At 46.4% G+C, this 24,952-nt stretch overlaps 1 protein-coding gene across 6 annotated transcripts in view; it reads left to right on the top strand.

Moving 5' to 3' along the window:
- The window catches only part of LIMK2 (LIM domain kinase 2), a 32,157-nt gene that overhangs the window by 1,544 nt on the left and 5,661 nt on the right, over positions 1-24,952 (top strand). Inside the window, exons 1-13 of one of the 6 annotated variants that reach the window (XM_021549978.3) lie at positions 33-87; positions 2,573-2,672; positions 15,041-15,176; positions 16,444-16,553; positions 16,783-16,971; positions 17,370-17,475; positions 18,795-18,991; positions 19,681-19,867; positions 22,220-22,306; positions 23,033-23,164; positions 23,431-23,487; positions 23,646-23,711; positions 24,507-24,681. In XM_021549978.3, the coding sequence (XP_021405653.1) occupies positions 72-87; positions 2,573-2,672; positions 15,041-15,176; positions 16,444-16,553; positions 16,783-16,971; positions 17,370-17,475; positions 18,795-18,991; positions 19,681-19,867; positions 22,220-22,306; positions 23,033-23,164; positions 23,431-23,487; positions 23,646-23,711; positions 24,507-24,681 (1,558 nt within the window). In that variant the 5' untranslated portion in view covers positions 33-71. The other 5 variants (XM_085593044.1, XM_085593045.1, XM_085593042.1 and 2 more) reach the window with 5 other exon arrangements.

Below are 24,952 nucleotides of genomic sequence, written 5' to 3'. Positions count from 1 at the left end.
GGGCGCGGCGCCGCGCAGAGGCGGGCCCAGGTGCGGCGGCGGCCGCTGGCGTCGGGCGCGGCGGGCGCGGGATGGAGGCGCTGCCAGGTGAGCTCGGGCCGGGCCGGCCGCGCCTCCGCGGGAGGAGCCGCGCTCCGCCGCCGCGGGGCGGCCGCCGCTGCATCGGCGGGGGCGCGGGGCTCGACGGGGCCGCTGCCTCCGGAGCCGGCCGGACGTCAGCCCTGGCTGGGGAGCGTTCTGGGGCCGGCCCGCGGCTCCCTCCGGCCGGTGGCACCGCCGGTTCCCGGGGGTTCCCGGCGGGTCTCCGGGGCACTGAGATCCGCAGGACGGCCGTGGGAGACGCGGCGCGTCCCCCCCGGGGCGGCCGGAGCCGGCCGGGTCGTGCAGCGCCGGTGCCGCGGGGCCGCCGGTGCCGCGGGGCCGCCGGTGCCGCGGGGCCGCCGGTGCCGCGGGGCCGCCGGTGCCGCGGGGCCGCCGGTGCCGCGGGGCCGCCGGTGCCGCTCAGCCCGTCCCCGTTGTCCCGCTCGGTGTCCGCCGGGGCCACGGCGGCTGCTCCTCGCTGGCCGTCTCTGACACATTCCTCCCGTCTGGGAAACTCGACAGACCTGTTACATGGATTATGTCCGTTTGCGTTTCCTTCGCACTGTTTCCTGCTCTGTTTTCTTCATTTCCGTCGTTTCTCCTGCATACTGAAGCAATTTCTGTTGGATTGAGGACTGTTCGTTTCCCTTTGTGAGCTAATCAGCCTTCCTGGGTACACTTAAAGAGATGTAGCACTGCAGCTGAGAGTAGGTGTAGTTTCTTCGTGGAGTTCCGAAGCCGATGGGTCAGATTCTGTAAGATGGTCGGGGAATAATTTGTTGCTTCTGGTCAGCTATGGTGTAATAGTTGATCTTTAAATATCTTTAGTAGGATCCACAGACAGTTTTTACACGTGTGTGTTGTGCTGGTGACACTGAATGGGAGGGGATGGAGCTGCAGAATGTTTGGTTTGCAGGTAGTTTTGGCCTGCAGCTATTTCAGAAATTCAGCTGACTTCCAGGGCTTGCCCTGCTTGGAGAGGAGAGCGTTGGCTGCCTGTGCATGGAGGCACAGGCACACGGAGCTTTGCCTTTTATTCCCAAGCCCGTTTGGTGCACTGAAAAGCCATTTCCTTTATGGGACAACATGGATAGGATCAGGTTTTTCCAAGGTTCTCCCAGCCTTTACTCTACTGTGCAGGTGTGAGCTCAGGTGCAGTTCTTGGTGTTCTGGATTAGCAGAAGGGCACAGGGGCAGGTGATCCAGGTGTGGTGCTGATGCACACTTAGGGACTGAAGTAGCAGTCACATTTGAAGGAACCCTTTGAGCCTTACATCTTTATGGAGACCTTCCTGGGTACTGCTGCTCTGCTGGTGATAGTGGTGCTTGTAGCTGAGCAGCAAATGTTTTTTTTCCCTGAAATAGCTATTTATGTAAAAAGTGCAAGATCTTCACCCTAGTTAATTTTAAACATTGTCATTGACCTAGACGGTGGGGTAAAGGTGCATGGAAAGTTGATGGCTTCTGTTTTGTGTAGCTTCAGGGAATTTAACAGTGGTATGAACTTGCCTAAGCAACTACCAAGTTGTACCATTCTTTGGAAAAGGGAAGTCCGTGGTTTGTGGTTTGCTTTTCTAAGTGCACCTTTTTCTTTAATGCTGCCTTGCTACAAGGAAACTGTTAGTAGCAGGAAGAAACAGGTTTGGGATCTTTTCAGCTCTCTGACACATTTCTTGTGCCATCCTGTGCTGAACTAAGATTCTTGACTCTTTAATATGCCTGCACTGCCCTTGGGATTTTGGATACCATTTATCTGTGTGCCAAATGTTCTTTGTGCACAAGCTTTCATTCTGTTTTTCTAGCTTGCTTGCATCTAAGTAACCAGCTCTCTCTGGGGCTTTCTGGCAGTTCTAGCAAAAACTATTATAGCTCTATTATAACTTTTATAAGTATTTTCTGAAAGGGCAATAGGCCAGTAGCATAACTCCCCCTTTCTAAGTCTGATGGGTAGTCTGATGTTGGCTGTACAGTCTCTATGGGATTATTCATTCAAGAGTGTAATTCCTTCCTGGTAGTCTACTTGTTCTCTACTGAAAGAAGTTTGTCTTTCCTTTCTTTCAGTTCTGGGAAATCCAGTTAATTCTACAAATGCGAGCAAATGTTTTGTGCTGAGTCAGTGGTGTGGGGGAAGCAGTAGCGTGTCTTCCTGGCCTAGCATGGTTCTCTGTTGGAATTGTTGTACTAGACCAGTGTTGCCTTCCTGAAATCTCTGCTCTGACAGAGCTGTAACTGAGCTGTTTTATGTGAAAAGTCATAGTCTTCTTTTCTGCAGAATGTGAAGAAAGAGATGTCATGTCTGGGGAAAAAAATATACAAGATATCAGAGTTTGATTTGGGAGTTCCCACTCTGGGGTTATAGACTTCCTGCAGCTTTCCATGTGGGAAGGCTTTCCTGTCAGTTACTTAAGATTGTTCTTTATGAAAGATGTACCAATCTTTGTTTTCTCTGGTGTAAACTGGTTGCTGTTTGTCCCCTTATTGCTGCGTGCAGGTGAAGAAGTCTGGAGATGCCTGGGATGTGGGGACAGCATTGCTGCTGGGCAGCGCCTCCACAAGACTGTCAATGAAGCTTGGCACATCTCCTGTTTCCGGTAGGTGAAGCTTCAGCCTTTAAACCCTCCTTGTGTTGTTCCACTGCCTGGGAGCTGGTGGTGAAGTACCAGCATGAGCTGGGAATTCCTACAGTGATCTCTGTGCCTGACCTGTTCCGAGCTCGTTTGTGCTGTACCCCAGGGACAGCATCCAGTCCTGAGAGCAGCTGACACTGCCTGGCAGCACGGCTGCGCTGACGCAAACGGGATACAGATAAAGTGCAAATAAAAGCTCTGATTTACTGGTGGTGGCAGAAGCCATGGCTTACATGTTTGTCTTCTGCAGCATTCCAAAGTAGTGCCCAGGCAATTTGCACAGCCTGTTACTTTTTCATTGTGTGGTAGGTGCAAGGGTGTTATCAGGGTGCTGATAGAGAGGAGGGAAGAGACAGAGATCTTGCCTTTTGCTTTCTCTCCTTTGCAGACTCTTAAGACAAATTTATGAAATCTGTTAGATAATGTTGCTGTCTGCAAGGACAAAAAGGAATATCTGCTGTGCTTTTTCGTGGTGGTAGGAGTAATACCATTTTGGTTTTCCATGAATATTCAGTCCAGTTTTCATGCTCCAGAATCACATTTCTGAAGGGGTCTGTATTTTTGAAAGAGGTTGAGTACCTCCAGCTTCTACTGGCTTCTCTGTTGGTTTGAATATGGGGAGGCTAATGTTTCGTTATTGTTAAAGAAAGTGGGGAGAAAAGGAAGCCAAAGTGTGGCTTTGGAGGAATGTTTTTTGTGCCAAAATAAGCATCTATTGTCCTCGTTTAAAGAACAGAAAAAAAAAGAAGCCAACAAAATACCCCAACTTTGTTGAAGGTTGATTGTGGTTATTGGTATATTTAAAAAAAATAAAGCATCTCATGCTGCCAAAGCAATGCAGGCTCAGTTCACTCAGAAAATGCTGTTTTAGTGACACATTAATAATCACAATAACATTTGATTTCATTACAAGTCCCAGTATTTCGGATTTCTGTTGGTTTTAGTGTTCATGTTTAGCCATAATGAAGCAGCTTGTCTTAATCCTGGTTTTCTCTTTTCCCTGAAGGATGAGTATCCTGCTGAGCTTCCCTAGATTCTGCCAGTAGCCAAACCCCAAGCTGTGTGTGCTGGGAAATCTGTCCCTCTTGCCATTGAATGTATTTCTCTTGTGGGTCTTGATTTGTAAATGTTGTGGTACTTCTTGCTGTTGGAGCTGTTGAGGTAAGGAACAGCTGAGCTGGAGGCAAATCCTGCCTTTGGGACACTTCACAGAGGATTTGTTTTCATAGGTTATAGTGTATAATGGAGGTTTGTTTGTTGCTTCTGGGCTGGTTTGTTTGATGCAAGCGATGACACCAACCTTTCTCTGAGCAGTGTAGTCACTTTTTGTATTTGCTGATGCACTTCTTTTGCTCTGTGCTTTTGGTGAGCTCCAGCACCCAGCGAGGCTGCTGTGCTCAGTGAACAGTTGGAACCTGCAGGAAAGGAAGCTGCCCTCCCCTTTTTCCTAGTTCCAGGGTAGGACTGTACATGAAAACAAGTTTCCAGTTTACACTGTGCTCCTCCTTTTCTTCTGCTGTCCCTAAGCCATGCTGAGCAGCAGTCTTATGCCTGATATCCCAAAGCCAAACTTTAAAAAGCCTCTACGGGTAGGAGGCTTTGGCAGTTGGTAGCTGTGAGTTCCGGCAGCTCTTGTGGAGTGTTTTTTGCAGTCTTCCTGTGGATTAGCTGACTCCCTGGCCTGGCACATAATTTCTCTAATGCTGATTGGCACTGCTCCAGGCTCGTTAGCTCTGTTTATTCTTGGTCAGGCTTGGCGCTGACGTACATGAGCGTCTCCGAGGATTTAAGTTTTTGTCACTTCCCTCCTTCCTCAAACTGCATGTACAGGAGCTTTTGTCTCTGAATCCTGCATTTTCCCTGCTGTGGCTTGAGAGAAGAGCAAATCCCTGTTTGTAGATCTTGGATATTTTAGACTGTTCTTTGGCCAGCCTGTTCCTTAGGCTTGAATCTGATGGGTTGGATCTGGCTGAGGAAGTTTCTTAAATGTTTCTGTCACAGTGTCTGTTGTGAATTAACTCTGAATGTGCTTTTGTGCCTCTGAGTTCAGTTGAGACAGCACACTCTATCAAAGGTCACTGCTTTTCACAGTTTGACTGGATTTGGAAATTTCATTGCACAGAACTTCAAACATTACACCAAGAAAGGGAAAGATAGAAGTGAAAAGGTATTTTTTTCCTAGGTCTGGATCATTTTTACCTCAGGGGATTATTGGAAGAGCTTTTTTGACCAAGAGCTTGCTGGTTTTATTGTTTTTGATCCAACTCTTTTCCATATTGCAAAATAGAAGGTAATGCCTTGAATTATACTTTTGAATAAAGTATTATTACCAGTGTTTATTTTTGGTGGTTTGTGTTGCTTTTCTGTAGTTAATGACAAATGAAATTAGAGACAATCCTCACTTTCTGTAGGGATACTGTGTATTTGAATTGGAGTAGGATGGAATGAGAAGACCCAGACATAGCTGTGTGGCTTTATCTTAAGGACATGGTATTTGTTAAAAATCCAGTTTTGATTATTTGAAAACCACAAATTCAGATCAAGCCTGTAGACTACATCCAGGTGGAAAATGGACGCATAGGAAGAAAATAATTGGAAATGCTGGCAGGAATTCCTACTGTAGCAGGGTGCTTAAGCACTTTTTAGGAAGGAAGACAGCTGAGGCTCAGTTCCTTCCTAACCATGAAATAACAGAGCATGTCTAGTACTGTGGTCTATAAAATAAACCTAATTTAAGTAGCCAAGCAACACTGGCTTGCTGCAGAGATCTCAGCTAAAAGCCAAAGCCAGAAAAAATGTTCACAGTATATCTTCAAAAGTAGCAAAAGGTGATGGATTACTGTGGTGATTTTACAGTCACAGATTTAAAATATACATGTTTTTTTATACCCAAACAAGTTAAGTAAAAGCTGAAAAATCATCAGGAGTTTGAAGAGGAGTGGATTTGCTATCCATGGATCAAGGGGTGCCCTAAGCTCCACCCTACTGAACAGAAAGAGAAACACTACTAATTTCCCAGCTCTAGTGGTTTGATTGTCTTTCAAAATGTGATTTTTCTATACTGAATGCCGTATTTTGTGGGCTACTGAAATGGTTTTTTCTGAGCAAAACTTAGTAAATCACTTTGATTCCTTTTACATTTAGGGGCAGGGGAAAGCAATCCAGACAAACTTGTATGAAGACTATGTATAATTAAACCTGGTCTGGGAGTGCAGGATAAACTGGATTATTTCTAAGGGTATTTTTATAAATCTGTTTTCTGTTTTTAGTATATCTACTATCAACTTACCTTTGAAGCAAGTAATTTTTGTGGCTTAGGGATGATCAAGGAATTGGTCATCTAACAATCTCCAGTGACTGTAGGACTTTGGTCTCCCAGACTGTCTACTAGCACTTCATTATCCTCGGGGTTAGAACCTTCTCTCTACTGTCTTCAGAAATCCCGTGTTGCAATTTAAATCCATTTCTTCTAGCCATGTTCATGAAAAACAAGCCTTTTCCCCTGCTTCTGCTATCCATATAGCCTTCCCCTGTCAGAAAGCAGATTGTGTCTCCCATCAGTCCCTCGAACAAGGCAGAAGCCCTGCACTTAGCAGACTTAGCTTTTTCTCCAGACTGTATTTTCTAGACTTTAGATCACTTCTGTCAGTTCAATCTCTTTGGCACAGGCCTTCATTTTCCAAAAGCAGCTCCCTCCCCAGAGGACAAATGGTTGAACAGGATTTAAAGCACAAATGTGGACAAATGAAATTGTAAGCAAGATGTGTATGAGGAGGAATTTAAATTGTGGGGTGTTTGGTGCTTTGAATTTTCCTTTAGCTTTTCACCTGTGAGCACAAGGCAGGTTTATACACAAGGCAGCTGAATTTGAGAGCAGGGGAAACAGCAGTAGTGATAACAGGCAGCTGAATTAAGGTAAGAGCAGGAAGATAAAAATCTCCTCTTCCCTCTCTTCTCCAGTTTCTGGCAGTTACAGAAACTTAATGATAGGGGCCTCAGAGGTGAGAACTCTTCACTAATCTTGCAGATTCCTGGGACTGTTCCTTTGGTGGTGTCTTCAGCATTGCAATTCAGGAGCTCACTAGCAGATTCAGGGAGAAATAGTTGCCTGTTGGCACACAGATCACTATGACCGTTAAAGAGTTTACACAATTCAAAGGAACAATGAAGCACTTTGCAGGTGGCCGAATTCCTCAGGGGACTCTATCACATACAGGGCATCAATGACCAGCCTTTATATTTAAGGAGGAGTAGGGCATTCCAGTCCAAACTTTCTTTTGGTTGAATTGGCAGCTTGTCCTTTAGAGCAGTGTTAGAGCATTATTATATCAAGGTAATTAGAATTACTCACACAGCACAGGAGCGAGGCAGGATCCTTCCCTGAGGAGTTCCCGGTCTTCACAGACCAAAGCAGCACGTTAAAGAGGAGTGAGGATGCAGTGGTGTGCCAGTCTTACTGCCATGTCTGCTGCTTTTACAGAGCAGAAGCCATTGCTTCCTAAACCCTAGATAACGTATGAAGTTTCAGTGGGTTGAATTTCCTTGGTTTGTTTTTCAACCTGCACACATTCAGGAGGGTTGCAGCCATCAGGTGAGTGTGGTGGGGATAAAAACTCTCCTTCCTCATGTGCTTTGTGGTGTGAGGTACTGAGAATCATCGCGGTGTTGTTCTGAAGTTGTGCTGCCGCTTGGAAGTGAGATGCAGTGATGGAGCTGAGCTTCACATCGCCGTTTGTTGTAGTTTACTCAAGATCCGCGTACAAGAGCTCCCGCAGGTACGTGCGGATGCAAACGGTGCTGCTTTCAGGGGCTGACTGCATTGGTTTCAGGAGCTGACTCTCGTCTTTCAACAGCAGCAAAGCACGTGTTACACGTTAAGTGCCTTAGAAATACAATGAGGTGTTGGGATTGCAGGAAGTATTTGGAATGCCTCCAAGCTGCACCCGTGCTAAAGGAAAGGCTTGCTTCAAACTCTTCAGGCATCAAGCAGATTCCTCTTCCCTCAGTCCCACACATATCGCAGTGTCTGTCTGTGCCAGGATAAATTTGTGCTGAGCGATACATCTGTCTGCAGACATGCTACCGAGCGCGGCATGTGTGGCAGAGTGTCGAGAGGCTGCCCGGCCCCAGCTGGCTCAAGGTATTCATCACTGGAATATCACAACAGCTGTGTGATTCATTTCTGTGGAGATAAATTTGTAATGGCTAAGACTCGGTGAGTCGTAAGTCGTTGTCAAGGTTTTTCACGTGTTCCTTTTCATTTCTTAGTTAGTCTTTTTGGCAAAAGTTACTGTGCAGTTCTAAACCCTAATGAGGAAAAAAGCTTTCCCTGCCCCCACTCTGTGATGACTACCTGTTTGGAGTGGAAATGCTGTCAGCACTTGCAAGAGAGAAGTTGCTGATGTCTGACTTGATTTGGTGAAACAAAAATTTACACCGGTGCGTTTTGGCCCCCAGAGATGGTATCTGTAAAATTAGAGAAGGTTTCCCCCCCACTTTTATCAGCATTTTTGAAGTACAGTCATTCTGGCAGGAATTCAGATCTAGAATGTATGACCACATTAACACCTTTTCCAGAGCCCTTTTATCAGAGACATTGTGTTCTCAAATAGGTCATAGAGACAACAGAAAAAGCAAGAAGTAACAAGACATTTCTGTGTAGCCAAAGTAACTCACTGGCTGCTGCTGCTGGGTCTTGCTGCAGAAGTAAAATAATTTTGATAAGAAATTTCCTGTTTAAATAGACATTTGACTATGTGTCCTTTGGCTTTAAGGAAGTCTTAAAATCCTTTCCTAGTTGCTTAGCTGTCTGGGTGGTTTTTATTACTTTGAAGTTCGGCTTTATCTGCTGGCTTCATTCACAGACTAGCTGGCTGCTTATCACATCTGTGGATCAAATCTTCAAAGGTTTTGTCTGAAGAGCTGGGATTGATGAGGTCACGCGGAATGGCCCTGGGAGGGCGTTGAGCCCACGGCAGCAGAATTGTGGGGAAGGCTTTTGTGTGTAGGTGCTGGGGCTGTGCTGGAGGTGGGCGTGTGCTGGGGAGGTGCTGATAGCCAGGGAAGCGCAGGATTGCGAGCCTGGCCCCTTTTCAGCACGCAACATACAGAGAATGTGGGAGACCAGAGCGCATTCCTAGACACAGACTCACCGTGTTGCTGCTTCCAGTAGAGCTGTGTGAAATGTCAGAAGGAATTAGACCCGTGCTGGAACTGACAAGCACATCGGGCTCTGCAGCACTCGGCTTCACTGCACTTTTACAGCCAAGCTTACCAACTACACTGAATGGGGAAAATGGAGATTTTTTTTTTCCCCCCTGCAGGAAGGTGGCTGATTATTAAAAGTTAAATTTAAAACATGTTTAAGAGAGGAGAAAAAAAGAACACAAAAAGCTGCCTAGGTTTCTGCGTACTTCAACAGCGAGCAGCAGCTGTCAAATCTGCAGCCAAGACTGCCTTGTTCCAGCCCCAAGCGTCCCTGGAACAGTTTGCCAGCTGAGGCGAGCATCTCCAGGAAAAGCACTTTAGAGTGCTTGTGTTCTTGCCTCTGGAACAGAGCATGGTTTTCAGGCTGTGTTCAGGCATGCCAGACTTTGCTGACTGTACAAAAATGGGCGGGCTTGGTGCAGCAGCATATGTTTGTTGCATTTTTGAGTGTCTTGTGAGCAGCTTTAGCTGATTAAGTCACTAGAGATCATGCTTGGCTTCAGACAAACACAGTGATACAACTGGATGTGCTGCGAGCTGGAGAGAGTACTCTGTGCTGATTTATACCTCTCAGCTTCCATTCAGGAGATGATTCTGTTGAAGGATTGTAATGATCTCTTAAAACAGTATTGGAAAGAAAGCACTGTTTCTTTAGATGGAGCACAATGGGAGTTACCTCCTGCAGCAGGATGAACGGATTGCAGGTGCTGTGAAGGCAGGATAACCCCACCCACTGTGCAGGGTTTAGGAACGTATGTAGTTAATTTGATATACTTGGAGATGTGGCTCGTTGCCGTCTTTGACTCCTCCATTAGAACGTGCGGCTGCTGCAGTGACGAGTTTCACGTGTGTGTGCTTGTATTCTTTGGCCAAAGCTGCTCTCTTTCCGCACTGAATACTCAGCCCCTCTTTGGGTCAGAGCTCCACCCCTGTGAAGGAGCAGAGCCTGTTGAGGCTCTGGAGCCGCCGCTGTCCGCCTGCCATGGCCCCTCCTCCCCTCCCACCCTTGGGTGGAACCAGAGAAGGGAAAACTTGCCAGTAGTTAGCAGGCAGCAGAGCTCGCAGAGCCGCTGCAGCAGCATGTCCCACTAGGCCGGTCAGCAGTGATTCTGTCCTTCCCGAGGTGCTGCTGAGCGCAGAAGAAGATGGTTATAGCAATGGGAGCCAGGAAAAATCTGAAAAGGAATGAGCAGCCGAGAGACCTGGCATTCCTTGGGCAGCTTCAAAGGGAGGTGAAGTATCTGAATCAGCGCAAGAGTAAATGAGCACTGGCTGCTGCCATGTTGGCAGAACAGAACTGTTCAGAGGCAGTTGGACAAGTTTGTGGCTGATCCGGTTTATCCAGTGTTGAAGATGGGAAGTTACTTGTCTGCTCCAGCTTACTTTGCTCCCAAGGATCCCTTTCGGTAAGTCTTGCACAGGGTTAGCAGTGGGACTCCAGAGTGTGGTTGCCCCCCTGTGATGCCTTCCCAGGCAGTCAGTGTGTGAGGCTGGAAGAATGAGGTCCCGTGCTCGTGTGCCAGAAACAGCCGGCCTCAAGCTGGGATCCCATGTTGCTTTCAGGAGGTGACAGGGAATAAATATTCCTATTGCCAGTCCCTTCCCAGCTCCTGGTTCAAGGGAGCAGCTCCAGTGTGTGCACAGCCAGGCAGGCTCCCTTCCAGAGAGCACTCGATGTGCCACTGTACCCTGTGCTTTGCTCACCAGCAGAGGAATGAGATTAATGTGGCTGCTGCTTCTTCTCTTCCAAAGCTCCTTGTGACTGGGTGAGATGAGGTGCTGCTGTAGGAGTTCAGGAAGGTGATGTAATCTGCAGCGAGGCAGATTAAGAAATCAGGCACTTTGCAGGTAACTAGGGATGAGAAGGATTCTTCTGTGATATTTTGGTTAATTCAGCTTTTATTCGGTTTTGGTACAGTTGAACAAATGAGGATCGAGAAAGGCGATAGTTCCAGAACAACACTTTGATTGCATTGCTTCTCACAGTGAGAAATATCAGTGGGGCTGAACACAGCCAGTGATTTACACTGATGTGCTGATTAGGTGGATGGATGGTGAAAGGCACAGCTTGCACTTTCATTGTCTCCCTCCTATCCCCTCTGCTTGGATTTGCTTGTTATTGATCCTGTTCTACAAACACTTTTGTACTGGTTTGGGAGTAAGGAGCCTATTGGTAAAACAGTCTAGGATAGGAGTAAATACTGCTGCACAGTTGCTGAGCTTCTTTAGGCAGCTTTCTGAAACAGCAGCTGCTTTCAGAAGAAGGAAAGTGAGCAGACACTCGTTATTTGTAATATGTGTAGGGTATTATGCTAAGCCATAGATACACCTTCTCCTGAGTGTGTGGAAATGGTTTTGCATAGTCAGAGCTTAAGCACTCTGTCTTTCTAGTAGTCTGTTTCCTAGCATCTGTTCTTCCTCGTCTGCTGTCTCTTACGTAGCCAGTGCACACACACTGCTAAGGGTGAGTAAGCCTTTGGGTGAGCTACAGGCTGGGCTGGTGCTTTATTCTGCAGCTCTCTGTCTGTGTGACTGTCCTCCCCCTGCCCTGCCTGCAGAATTGGAACCACGGCGCTCCCGAGCCTGGCCAGCGTTAACTGATCTGGCCTGACTGTGTGTGTGAGGGGGGCATTTTGTTAATGAGCCCTTCTCGAAGGGATCTGTCTCTTCAGTGCCAGGGAAGTCTTTGCTTCCATGAAGGGATTGCCTTTCATTTAGCTGTAAAAGAGATGCCACCAGGCACCAGTGCTGCTTTTCAACTGAAACTAGGCTAGTTACCTGTTGTGACCTGATCCTCCTACCACCCCCCACAAAACCAAGAGTCCATGGAGCAGTGATTTGGGAGCTCTTTCTGCACTTGCTGTGCTGCAGAGCATCAGGGCTGAACTCTGCACCCAGATGCTGCTTGTGGTTCCTGGAGGATGGCTGTGGGAGGCAAATTAATTTATTCTGTATAGCCAAATCTGGGAAATGAAGAATTATAATGTCTGGTCTGTAAAATCAGAGCAGGGTTCTGCAGCTCTGAAAATGGTGGCTGGGCAGCAAGAGGAAGCACACATGCAGGTATGGCTGTTACCAGTCCTCCCTGAAACTTGACCACCATGGTTTGCTGCTCTGTAATAGGAATAGCAAATAATCTAGGAGGAGATTAGTGGTTTCTAATCTATAAAAGATAGAGGAGTATGGCATACTCCTTTTGGTTGCGGTGACTGGCAAAGGTTAGCTTCCTTAATATTTGTAGCAGTTAATTGCATTCCTGTCTCAGCTGATGTGAACCTTGGTGCAAGGGCACAGCCCCAGTGAGGCGGGAGAGGAAGAAATGGCAACTCTTGTATCTTCTGGGATAAAATTCTGACATATCTCTTCAATGAGAGCCTTGTGGAACAATCATGTGCTGCTTTTATCATTTGGTGAATAACAAAAAGCATTGAAGCCATACCTGTGTGCTGTCAGCCAGTTTCCCACACCTCCCAAGCCTTTTTGAGGTTACAGAATGTCATTTTATAAGTGACAAAGGTGCTGCTTGGCAGCATGGGCTGCAGCCATGTCCTGTTCCTGGCAGGGATTAACCAAGCAGTCAGTTAGACCCATTCCAGCATCCAGCCTCTCCAGGGCTGCTTGCTCCGTTCCTGTTGCCTCATTGCCCAGGGTGGGGCACTGGGCCTTAAGCTGCAAACTTGTCCTGCCCAGATTTGTTTAATTACATAGCAGAGAACTGACTGTTTGCTGGCTCCACCTCCTCACCTTCATTTTGCTATAGGTGTGTTCCAAATTAGATACCAGCGCTTATTTCCGGATGGAAGCAAACTTAACTAAGTGCTGTAAGGTTGAACCAAAAAATTTAGTACTAGAGGAGGGGTCAAGGGAAGGCAAATGCACATGATTCTGTGGAGCTCACCTAAACAGAATGGCAGTTTGTATTGCTTTTGCAGAAATTTTACATTTACTTGGGGAGAAAAAGGAAGGGATTGAAGGTGAATTTTAAGAGGGGTGAGGAAAGGGAAGGTGATGTGCTTAAAAACAAATCAGTGACCCACCTGTGTGGAGAGAACACAGACTTTCAGAACAAGTCCTGAAATCCTGGTGAAGCAGTCTCCAGCACTGCTGTCTGCATCCCAAGTGCAGGTCTGGTCACAGCTCCCTGTTTGAAGATGTAATCACTCGTGGAGCACACACTGGTACAGGCATGCATGGAGGAGTTGGATAAGTCTGAGGGATCCCATTTGCCCATGCTGAGCCAGATGTTCCTGCCACAAAATGATAGAAATCTTTGCTGTTAGTCTCCACTTGCTCTTTTTTCCCTCCCACTCACCTATTTGCTCATTCAGCATGGAGTATTTACTGCAAATGGAAGCCAAAGGCCAGTGGTTGAAGGCACTGGGATGCCTTCTGGGTCTCTTGCATACCAGGAGCAGGGTGTAACCATGACAGTGCCTCCAGGCTGGGGCTCAAGTGATGTACGTACCATGTAAAGCAATCTTAAATTACTGTTCCCTCTGCTTCTCACAAAATTGGCAGGGCCTGTTGCATGTGCCAGAGTTCTTTCCCATCCCTTGGAGGGGGAACAGGATCTGATGCTCCTCAGCTGGGAGAACAAACATTGTAGAAGCCAAATACATCTTAAAGAGCAATCTTTCTGAGGGGAGGGTGCAGCACTACATGAGGTGTGTTTTTCCCTACAGCCAAAGGCTGCTTACAAGCAGCTTTACCTTGTTGCTTTGCAGTCTCTTGAGATGGAGCAAATATCTTTGTGCTCTCTTGGAGCATGACCAGCCTCACAGATCATCCTGCTCATTGCAAACTGCTGGAGTCTACAAAGAATGTCTTTGGCACAAATGAGCTTTTAGGAAGCTCGTGAGAGGTGAAGTCAACTGTAGCTCTCATCTTAGCCCTGGGAGCATGTGCTCCTCCAGTGCCACCAGCAGACCCCAGCACAGTGAGTGCTGAGGGAGACCAGCTGCCTGGAGGGACACCCACCTAAACCCCCATCCCACTGCAGTGCTTCCCCCCTAGTGCAGTAACTGAGACAGATGACAGGATTGATCCTCGAAGTGTTTCTTTGAACCGGTTATTGGTGACTAACCTGGATTCTGCACTCAGAAATGGCCAGTGCCAGACTTATTTTCCTTTTAAAGTCTGAGAACATGCTGCCCAGGGCTAATGGAATAATCCTTACTGATGCAACTCCTGTCTGTGCCTTATCTCTCCAGTAAGTCACACCTCAATGCTGCTGAACTCCCTTGCCCAATGCATCTTGCTGAGGCAGGATTATTTTGTATTCAGCAAACTTTTTTTTTTTTTTTGGAAGGATGTAGATAGATGATTAATAATGGTTTCTTGTTGAAATAGAGGCTGACAGATATGTGAAGGATTTGAGGATTCTGTTCATGAAATCAGAGAATTAGTTTTATTTAGGGTTTTTTTTTGTGGGTTGTTTGTGGTGTTTATTTTCTCATACACTGTGATCAGCAGAAGGGAGAGGTGGACTTTAATCACAGTTAATTGGTGGATGCAGTAAGTATATAGAGCTCAGGGGATGAACTGCTTTGAAAACTCTCCCTCAACTGCAGAATGCTGCAGTTTACCTTTTGGGAGAGGCCTTCCTACAGAACAACAGAAAAACTTTCCAGATAGGTTGGTGCAAATCTAGCTTTGCATTTCAAAGGGAAGTGGATGCTGCTTCTCAGTCCTGCTTCCTGAACTGAGGAGGCAGGTGCCCTGGCATAAGGGTGATGCTATAGAAACACTAAGCAGAAACAGAGCAGAGCTCTTGCTGTGCTGGGCAGCTCTGCAGCTGGAAACTTGCATCCAGAAAGAGGGAGAAAGCAGAGGAGCAAAATTTATAAATGTGGGTTTCAATGTGTGGGCTTTGTTTTAAAATTTGGAAGCTTCTTTTTCTTTGTAGTGGTTGAATCCACCTCTCCTTACAGACCTTGGGTTTGGTGCAAATTTTCAGTTCAAAGAGCACTGGCAAGTGGAAGGGTTTAGTACATTTAGTACATCTGTAACTGGCAGACCTACCTGGTGGTGAGCTGCTGCTGAATATTTGTGTTCTCCATGCAGGAAAGGACTGTTGATTTATGACTTGCTGCCAACTGGAACTTTGTTCTTTTGTTTCCTTCAAGGTGCTCTGAATGCCAGGATCCCCTCACTAACTGGTACTATGAGAAAGATGGGAAGCTGTACTGTCACAAAGACTACTGGGGGAAGTTTGGGGAATCTTGCCATGGCTGCTCTTTGCTGATGACTGGACCTGTGATGGTAAGGACTTTGAAGGACTCCTGCCTGGAGGCAGAACATGCCTGCCTTCATCTCCTCAAATTTAGTTGTGAGTTATTTTAGGTATTCAGATAACCAAATAAACTGAGGGTAATAATCTCCATGTTACTCTTATCTCTAATCAAAGATTAGAAATGGAGCTTGTGTGTGCATCTTCTAGATAAAAATTAATTTTGAATGGGGGTAGCTGTTAAAGGAGGGAGATGTGAGGATCTGAAGCACATGAACAAATCAAGTGCTGAAAAGTACAGACCTGAGAAGCACAAAGGTGATTCAGGGGACATCTGCTCAGTTTCTGTAGCACAGTGCCTCAGTGTCTCCAGGGGTGATTTTGCACTGCACTGTGGAGCCCAAGCTCTCGGCTCAGGGTGAGCAGCAGGTTCTGGCTGTGGGAAAGTTGCCATCCAAGTCCCACCTTGGCTGTGGCCAGAGTGCTTTTTCAGGCTGACAATGTCCTGAAGCAGTGTTAGCCCCGACTGCTTTGATGCATTGAACTCTTCCTGCACAATATGGGCTCATCTAAATGTTTCCCTCCTGCCACAACCTTGCAAATATATAAACTTTAAAACTGCCAAGAATGAAACAAAACCATTATTTTTCTAGAGCCTAAATAAAAAGCAGGATGGTACTCAGTAATATGATTGCTACCTCAAAAGGAAATACTGAGAAATGTGCAAACAATTTCTCATTGCCTGCAAAAGTCTTTGCTTAATAATATCACTAAAGGAAGTTCACGTAAGGGAAATAGAAAAATAGACCAATTAATTAAAATATTCTTTAAAGGTATTTTTTGTCTCAGTTTGTGCTTTTTTTTCAGTCAGCTAGCTGGTTAAATATCTGAATTTGTGCACTGCCTGTCTGCCAAAAAAAAAGCCCTTTCAGCTTTATTAATTCAGGCGTAACATTAATTATCTTGCCAAGAGCAACTGAACAGGAAGGTTTAATACCTTGTTTAGTAGTCTGCAGCAGACTGTCAACTATTTTTGATAGTTGAGCAACTGCCAAATACAGCAGAGGTTCCTGGGACACAAGCTTTGCTTAGAGCATTGATGTGTTTGTTTTGGAGTTCTGCAAACAAGGTGCCATGGATGGGGTTCAGGAAAGACAGAATGGACTAATATAACTCTTCAGGAAAAAACAGCCACTTGCCTTAGAGATGTGAGTGAACAGGTTAATTGGAGAGGAAAGCAGGAGCTGCATCTGCTGATGGGTTTTGGCCCTCCTAAGCTACTCCCTTTTCTGTCTGTAGGTGGCTGGCGAATACAAGTATCATCCTGAGTGTTTTGCTTGTATGAGCTGCAAAGTGATAATCGAAGATGGGGACACTTATGCACTGGTGCAACATTCCACTCTCTACTGGTAAGAGGAGATGGACTTTGCCACAGAGCTGCTTCCTGCTGGGTGTAAGCCGTGTTCAGCTGGCTCAGAGTGGTTCAGCCAAATGCTACTCTGAGGAATGCCAGGAAGCGGCCTTGGAGGGAGGAGTGGTGTAAACACTAAAACTATGGCTTGTGGTCAGTGAGAGAACTCAGAGGTGTGAGTTTGGCAGGGAGGGATGGGACATAATGATTTTCTTCACTTCTTCCAGTGGAAAATGCCATAACCAGATTGTGCTGACTCCAATGATAGAAAAACACTCCACCGAGTCCCTGCGTGAGCAGCTGCCTTATACACTGACCCTCATCTCCATGCCAGCAGCCACAGATGGCAAGAGGGGGTTCTCTGTGTCTGTTGAAGGTGGCTGCTCCAGCTATGCCACTGGTGTCCAGGTCAAAGAGTGAGTATGACCAGGTTTTGTGCAATACATGTCCGTGCAGAGGGAGCTGGTAAAAGTCCTGCAGCACTGTTGTCCTGAGGGAATCTTGGCATTACAGGGACGTAGGTTGACTAATAGTCATTTGTGTTTGGCCTTCATTTCAGTCTTGTGACAACTGATAATTGTATCTCTCAGTGCTGTCTCCTTCAGTCAATGCAAAACGTTTGGACTAAAATTTTACACTGGTGATATGAAGAGCTCTCTCCAAACCAGCTCAGACCTAAGCACCTGATATAATGGTAGCTCCCTGTGTTGGTAGATTAGCACTGGTTTATTTCAAAATACAAATATGAAGGGGAGAATATTTTTGATAATTTTGGCTAAACTGATTTCACACAGACTGTAATTCCCATATTCAGAGTTAACAGGATGCACATCAGCCCAGATGTCCGAAACGCCATCCACCCTGCAGATCGGATCCTGGAGATCAATGGAGCTCCTATTCGGACATTACAGGTGGAGGAGGTGGGTAGAGCTCTATTCTGAAGCCTCCTTCTCTGCCTTCCTACATCTTTTCTCTTCCCTGACACTGTTCTCCCACCTTACATACTGTGTGTGTACATCACTAGTACTCGTGCTGACAGGAGGAATAAACATGAAGGCAAGCTTTGCCTTCCAGCTGGAGTGGAAAATGTAACAGATGGAAATGCAGTTAGGATTCAGTCCTAATTTTGTGGCGTTCAAATGTGAAGGGAGGTAATAAGAAAAGTCTAGGGCTGTGACAGAGAGGCTGTGAAGAATTTCCCATGTCCTGCTGGTAAAGTGCACAGTTCTGATCCTTTTACAGGCTAACACACAAGGGCCCAGCTGATCCTAGGGACATTTTCCATTGCAAAAAAAAAACCTATTTGCTGTCTTTATTTACAGGTAGATACTTTCTACAGATATCAGGTGATGCTGCAAGAGTGTAAGGGGGGCACCATTACCTGCACTTCCCAAGGGGTTTATTTACTGTTGGCACTAAAGAGAACATGAAGAGCACAAGGCATCTCTAAGATAAATCTCCATGTAGCTTTTGCAAAGCTGTTTTTTGCAGTGCTGTTCAAGGTGGAAACTTGTGTAGTTTTTGAACGCTTCTCAGAGAAAGAAAAGTATTTAATAGAGTCATAAAATACCAGACTGGAAAGCACCTCAAGGATCATCTAGTGCAATCTTTCTTGACAAAAGCACTATCTAGAGCACTATGTCCAGCTAAAACATAAATGTGTCCAGTGTTGGGGAATCCACCACTTTGCTGGGGAGATTATTCCAAGAGCTGATTGTTTTTTGTAAAAAAATGTCTTTGTGTCTACCTGGAATCTTTCCAGGATTATTTTGTACCCGGTACCCCTTGTATCTTCCATGTAACTCCTTGTGAAAAGGGAGTCTTCATCTTCTTTGTAGCCACTCTTTAAATACTGGAACATGGTGATATGGTCTCCCCTAAACCTTCTCAAGGCTGAACACACCCACTTCCCTCAGCCTTTCCTCACGTGGCAGCTTCACAGCACTTCAGTCATCTTTGTGGCCCCTCTCTGGACCCTCTCCAGCCTGTCCACATCTTTTTTATATAGGTTACTTGTAGCTGACCAGAAAGAAGTATTGGAAAGCATAAGGAACTTCTGTGTTGCCAGTCTGATTTGTCTGATAGGCAGTTGTGGTGCACACAACTAAACCACAACTATGGAATGATCTCACTGGACTCTCTCCTCTGATTCCTGAGGGGCATTCCCTGTGCCTCCTTTGCCTCCTGTAGTTTGCATTCCTCCTGCCTGCTGCTATCCTGCCCTTTGGTTTGATTTCAGGTGGAGGAATTGATTCGCAAGACAAGCCAGACCCTTCAGCTGCTGATAGAGCACGACCCTGTGTCGCAGCGCTTGGACAGGCTTCGCCTGGACTCCCGTCTTCCCAACCACATGAAGACACCCATGTCCCCACGCTCCCTCTCCCCCCTGGACATCAAGGAGAACCTGGAAGGAACGCTGCGGCGGCGCTCCCTCAGGTAAAGACGTGGAAGCACTCTGACCTGCCCTGCCTTTGCACTGTGCTCCCTGGCTGGGCAGCTTTGGCCTTGTGATGGCAATGACTGTGGGGACATGGCTTGTGTCGGATGTGAGCCGTGGTATAAACCAGTGGAGAAATCGTGGAGAGCTTTGGATTCTGTTACACTCTCTCTCCATTCCCTTTCAGGATGACAAATGTTCCTTAATAAAGATAAGGAACTCTACTGTTAACAGAGAAAAGCTACTGTGTTTCAGAGTCAGTAAATGTGAAGGTCAGGTTTTTACCAGCCTCAGATGACTGGGGATGAATCTGGGGAAGGGGAATTTGGCTGAGATCTGGGGCTTGGGAAAAAGTCTTTCTAAGAGTGGACCACTCAGGTGCTCATTTAGTCTTTTTAGAGATAGTAAGTGATGTGTCTTCACAGCTTCCTCCCCCTGTTCTCAGAAGTCCACCTCAAACTGCCAGTGCAGGAGAGCTTCTTGTTGTTGTTGTTATTAGGCAGCTCTAACTTGGAAGCTGCTCTGGATTCATAGTGTTTCCACAGTGCTGGGAGAGCACCTGGTTTTGGAGATAGTAAAAGCATTGGAGCACATTAGAAACTGGTCCCTTAGCAGTAAATGATGGGATATGCTGGACCAAAGGTTACTCAGCAGCTTCCCTGATCTTCCTGTCATCCTTGTTTTCCAGGAGAAGTAACAGCATTTCTAAGTCTCCTGGCCCCAGCTCTCCAAAGGAGCCGCTCCTTCTGAGCCGTGACATCAGTCGTTCTGAATCCCTGCGCTCCTCTTCCAGCTGCTCCCAGCAAATCTTCCGGCCCTGTGACCTGATTCATGGTGAAGTTCTAGGAAAAGGATTTTTTGGACAAGCAATCAAGGTGAGGGAGGTCCTCAGACTTTCATCAATTACTTTGAGTACAGCAATGTCTCCCTGGCTTGGCATCCTTCACCACAGTCTCAGTGGCTTTGCCTTGCCGGTAGTGATCAGTCTTGGATCTTCCCCGGTTTGCTCTGAGATCCATTTCTGTTTCTTTCCCTGATCATGAGTGTGTCTGACTGCAGCTGGCTTTGACTTTGTCCCCTTTGAATGTCAACCTTGGCCATACATGTTCATCTCACAAGTCAGATTTAGCACTCCAGAGTGCCTGTCACAGCGGGCTCCTGGGTGAGGTGGGGAAAACAGGGAACAGGCCACACTCTCTTATGAGCATCTTTCATATGATGTACATTCAGCCCCCCAGCATTTCTTACCCACCCTTAGTGTGGCATGTTCAGGGGTTTGCCAGGCTGATGTAGTGATCATGTCTGAACCCCTGGCACAGCCTAAATGGCTTGTGTGGGGGTAGTGGTCAAGTTCTTGGCATGACTCTCACAGTCCTAATCTCAATCATTCTCTTGCATTTAAGCTCTCTGATCTTGACTGAGGGTACTCCAGCAGTTCTATCCCAACATTCCTGACAGCATCAGGGACAACTTCCTCTGTCTTGTTAAGGTCCTGTGAGTTCCTCAGTACTCAGACTGCACTCACCATGGGATGGGACTCCTCCCCTTACACTGGTATAAACTTGAGGTGTCCAGCCACCATGTTCATCTCACGCTTCCATGGGAGGTGATAAGGCAGCTCTACAAACAATGCTTGATTCATACTAATGAGCATATTTCTCTTCTTCTCTGCTCATAGAGAAATATCAGGTGCAGGTAAGTAAAACCTTTGCTCTGTTGCATGCTTTTGTCGTCTGTGTCCCAGCAATTACTGGCACAAAGGCATTTCTTTTCTGCTCAAATTGCCCCATGGCTATCCTGTTCTGGTGCATGCTCTGGGAGTTAAATTTGCCCCCATGGAGTTTCATGTGACACTTGTTTTAGTTTTGCTGGTATGTTAGCTTAAGAATTCCACTTAGTCTTGCCTTTGTCTCTTCACTTCCCTTTATCACTGGATATTAGATGTCCCTGGCTGAAACATGCAGTGTTCCCTGGCTCATTACTTGTGTATGGATGCTTGATTTCAGACAGGAGCAGAAGAATATTGTACTCTTGCTTCTGTTGTGTTATTCCATGCACTCACATTCCACCCGTGTCAGCTTTGTTATGTCCATGGCTCCAAACAGAACTGGTGTGTCACAGTGTTTGCAAGAACTCATAAGCTTCCAAAATACTGTAACTGGGTCATGTGTTCTGGATTTTAGTTCTAGAGGTTTTGTAAAGGCCTATTATGCCTCCTACCTTTAAAACAAAAAAGTGACATTTTTCTTAGGCTTCAGATTGACTGGATGTCAAGTACTGTATCTGGTCACATAATTCTCTTCTGATCAGAGAGGCAAGGTGGTTGTTTAGTTTGCTGCAGATCTTAGGGAGCCAGAGTTCTCCAAGTTAAGCAAACAAAGAGGAGAGGATTTCCAGGAAAATGTGCTCATAGGAATTTGGACCCTTCCTATTCACTCCTGCACCCAATGCAAGCAAGCCTGAGCTGGTTACAAAAAACCTCCATAATACATCCAAATGCCAGGAACTAGTTGGAGACAGGCAAACAGTTCTTGAGGAACTGGAAATGCTTTCCATGTCAAGAGCCAGGAAATTTATTACCTTATTATTATGATGGATTTCTTTGTGTTTTCCACTGTTCTAGGACATTCCTTGCATGTTGAGACACACTGCTCCAAAGGAGCAAGGTAAAATTAACTGCTTCCTGCCTTAACTGAACAGCCTGTGTGCACTCCAGTTCCACTTGCATGTGGATGAGATTCAGATTCCCCATAAAGCCAAAGCATTTATAATGCAGTTTTGGGTTGTTTGGTTTGGTTTGGTTTCTGATGCAAGTGAACGTTGATTATTTTGCTGACAAAGAATGCAGTTAGTAAAGGCTGTGTACAAAATGTGAGCATCCCGCTGGATAAATCTGTTCCATAAGGGAACTTGGAGGCATGCACCAGTGTGGAGGCTTTGGCAGCCTGTGTGCACACTCAGCCCTGTGCTACCCAATCTGGAGCCCTCAGCTCTGGGTCTTGGCATGATCCTCTGTCAGCTTTAGGTAGTTTCTGTTTCACATAAGGCATCTTTGGTGAATTCTGAAAGGAGAAGTTTCACATGGTTCTCAGCAGATCTCTGAATTTCCTCCCATCTCTCTTCTTCTCTGGATGGAGGGCAATGCTACACTTCTTCAGAAGTTGCAGGAGCATTGGAGCTGTGTATTCTTGAACCTTGCCTGTAGTTGTGGGTTTTGTTTCCACCAGGTGACTCACAAAGCAACAGGAAAGGTGATGGTGATGAAGGAGCTGATTCGCTGTGATGAGGAAACACAGAAGACTTTCTTAACAGAGGTAGGAGCAGGATTTCAAACAGCTTCTGAGCCAGTAGTGTGGTAGAACTCTCCCATCTTCTCCAGAAAGAGATCCTGCCAGCAACCTGGCAGGAGTGAAGGTGCTGAGGAGGGAGACATTGCATGGGGAAAAGCTGACATGGGCTGAATGATTGCTGCAGTGAAGTGTGACTCACACTGGGCAATAGAGATTGCTTCAGCTCCAGTTCATTAATTTTTCAGTGATAAGAGCAGCTTCAGTCAGAAGCAAATTGAGCTGTGCAGTACATAAAGGATTTATCCCTTGAGCCTTGTGCATAAGTACAAAGGATGAGGGCCAATATCTGTAAGATATTTAAGACTCATGCTGTATTTAAGCAAAACTATTTTCTTGGTGGCTGCCTATTGTGTTTTTCAAAGTCGTATTTAGCTTAAAGGCAGCTCCCTAAACACCTGACACTGCTTGTTGTGGCCCTAACACACAGAGACCCAATAGCTGCTTTGGAGAGTTACACCCTCTGAAATGCTAGCCAAACTCAAGGGTGCTCCCCTTAAATACTAAAATCAGGTTAATTGCACAGCATGAAAATGAAGAGGCAACAGTTAATTGACTACTTTAAGCTTGGGGTTTGAGTGTTCTCTGTGATCCCTGGACAGGACTTTGAGCACTGGAGTGCTTTTCTCCATAGAACAGATCTGTCAGGACATGTTCCATTCACTTTTTGGGGTGGGATGTCTCTGCTTGCAGGTGAAGGTGATGCGCAGCCTGGACCACCCCAATGTGCTGAAGTTCATTGGTGTGCTGTACAAGGACAAGAAGCTGAATCTCCTCACTGAGTACATTGAGGGGGGCACACTGAAGGACTTCCTCCGCAATGCAGTGAGTATGGACACCTGGGAGACATGTACTCAGTGAGCCTGGCTGTGCTGATGGTTGTATCAGCCTCATGTACTCATTACTAGTCTTCTTTGGAGCTGTGTAGTAAAGCTGCTTTGTAGCTGTGGGTGAGCTTGAGGCAGGAAGCCTCTTCTTTCTGGGGCTGTATTGTGTGTCTCTGAGTGCTGTAAGGGTCTCTGCTGTGAAGGAACTGCTGTCACCAGCTGGCTGGTAAGATGGTCCCTGACCATTGAGGATTTGTCTTTCAGGACCCATTCCCCTGGCAGCAGAAGGTCAGCTTTGCCAAAGGGATTGCCTCTGGAATGGTGAGTTGGACTGAGCAGACTCTAGGGTCAGGGTTAGTGCCTTCAGGAGGGTGGTGTATGAGGGGCTGTGGATGCTGCCTGATACTGGAATTGGTTTATTGAGTCTGTAAATGCTCAACTGGGAACTCCTAACACCAGATTCTCTCCTTCTGCTCCAGGCTTATTTGCACTCCATGTGCATCATTCACAGAGACCTGAATTCACACAATTGCCTGATCAAGCTGGTGAGTTACACCTCAGTTCCCACCGCATGCTGCTCCTCTCCTTGGCATCTTCCTCCCTTGGTTTTCTCCACATGATGTTCCCTCTTTTGTCAGGGTGGAACTGATTTCAGAGAGGCTTTGTGCCCTAAGCAAAGGAGCTTTATTCTCACACAGAACTTTCCAGACTGATCTAGCTTTCACTGTTTCTGTGTTCTGTTCTATTACCACCCTTCCTCTGGTAGCAGCTCCTATAAGAGTCACCTGCTGAGAGTTAGTACAGCTCTGTTCTTTATCTCAACTATGAAATGTTCTCTGCAGCTGTTTCTGTTCTTTTAACCACTCCATTACCTTTTATTGGCACTCAGGATTCAGACAAGTGTGTAGGTGTATCCACATGTGTCTTCTCTCATTTTTTTAAAAGCTGGGTCACAAGATTTTTGTGTAGTTTCATTCCCTCAAGCTGACCATTTTTCACTTGGCTTCAGACAACCCAGGATGAAAGTCCAAGTTAATTCCTGACCAGATAAAAGAGAAAGATCTAAAAGGAAAGGTCCAGGTTTCCCCTGGCAAGTGTAGCCAGATTGATGGGATAAGTGCTAGCAACCACACAGGAAATAAGATCATGAAGGGAGCAAGTGACAAATTTGGATCATGAATTGGGTCTCTGACACTGGACATCTTGCTGTGCTCATGTGGCTGCAGGAAACCTGGATAGCTGTCCTTAGACTATAGTTGGTAGTGAAGAGGAATTGCAGCCTCTTTGCTCCTGAAAGGGGCTGAGAGTAACCAGTGGCTTGTACTAAATTCCCCGTGCAGGATAAGACAGTGGTGGTGGCTGACTTTGGTCTGTCCCGGCTGATTGTGGAGGAAAGGAAAAAGCCAACTTTGGAGAAGCCGTCTGCCAAGAAACGGACGCTGCGCAAGAGCGACAGGAAGAAGCGCTACACGGTGGTTGGGAACCCGTACTGGATGGCCCCAGAGATGCTGAATGGTAAGAGTCCAGCAGCAGGGAGCAGGCAAGGAGACAGCCTGTGACAAGGTACAGAGATGACAGGATTACTGAAAGTTTCTGTGCCCGGTAACAACTAAACCTTTTTGAGCCTGTGGTTTTAGAGCTGCTAATGTGGAGGCTTTTCTATACACAGAGAGGCCATAGCTGCAGTCCTGCAGTGTCTGCCCTGGTAAGCCTTTGTACCAGCCCAGGTAATGTTTCTGGCTTGACAACAGGATTCTTCAGGAGGGCAATCCAAATAAAATAAAAG

The sequence above is a fragment of the Lonchura striata genome, chromosome 15, assembly GCF_050655825.1.
Source record: "Lonchura striata isolate lonStrDom1 chromosome 15, ASM5065582v1, whole genome shotgun sequence".
Taxonomy (NCBI): Eukaryota; Metazoa; Chordata; class Aves; order Passeriformes; family Estrildidae; genus Lonchura; species Lonchura striata.
This window is presented reverse-complemented; position numbering and strand designations above follow the sequence as displayed.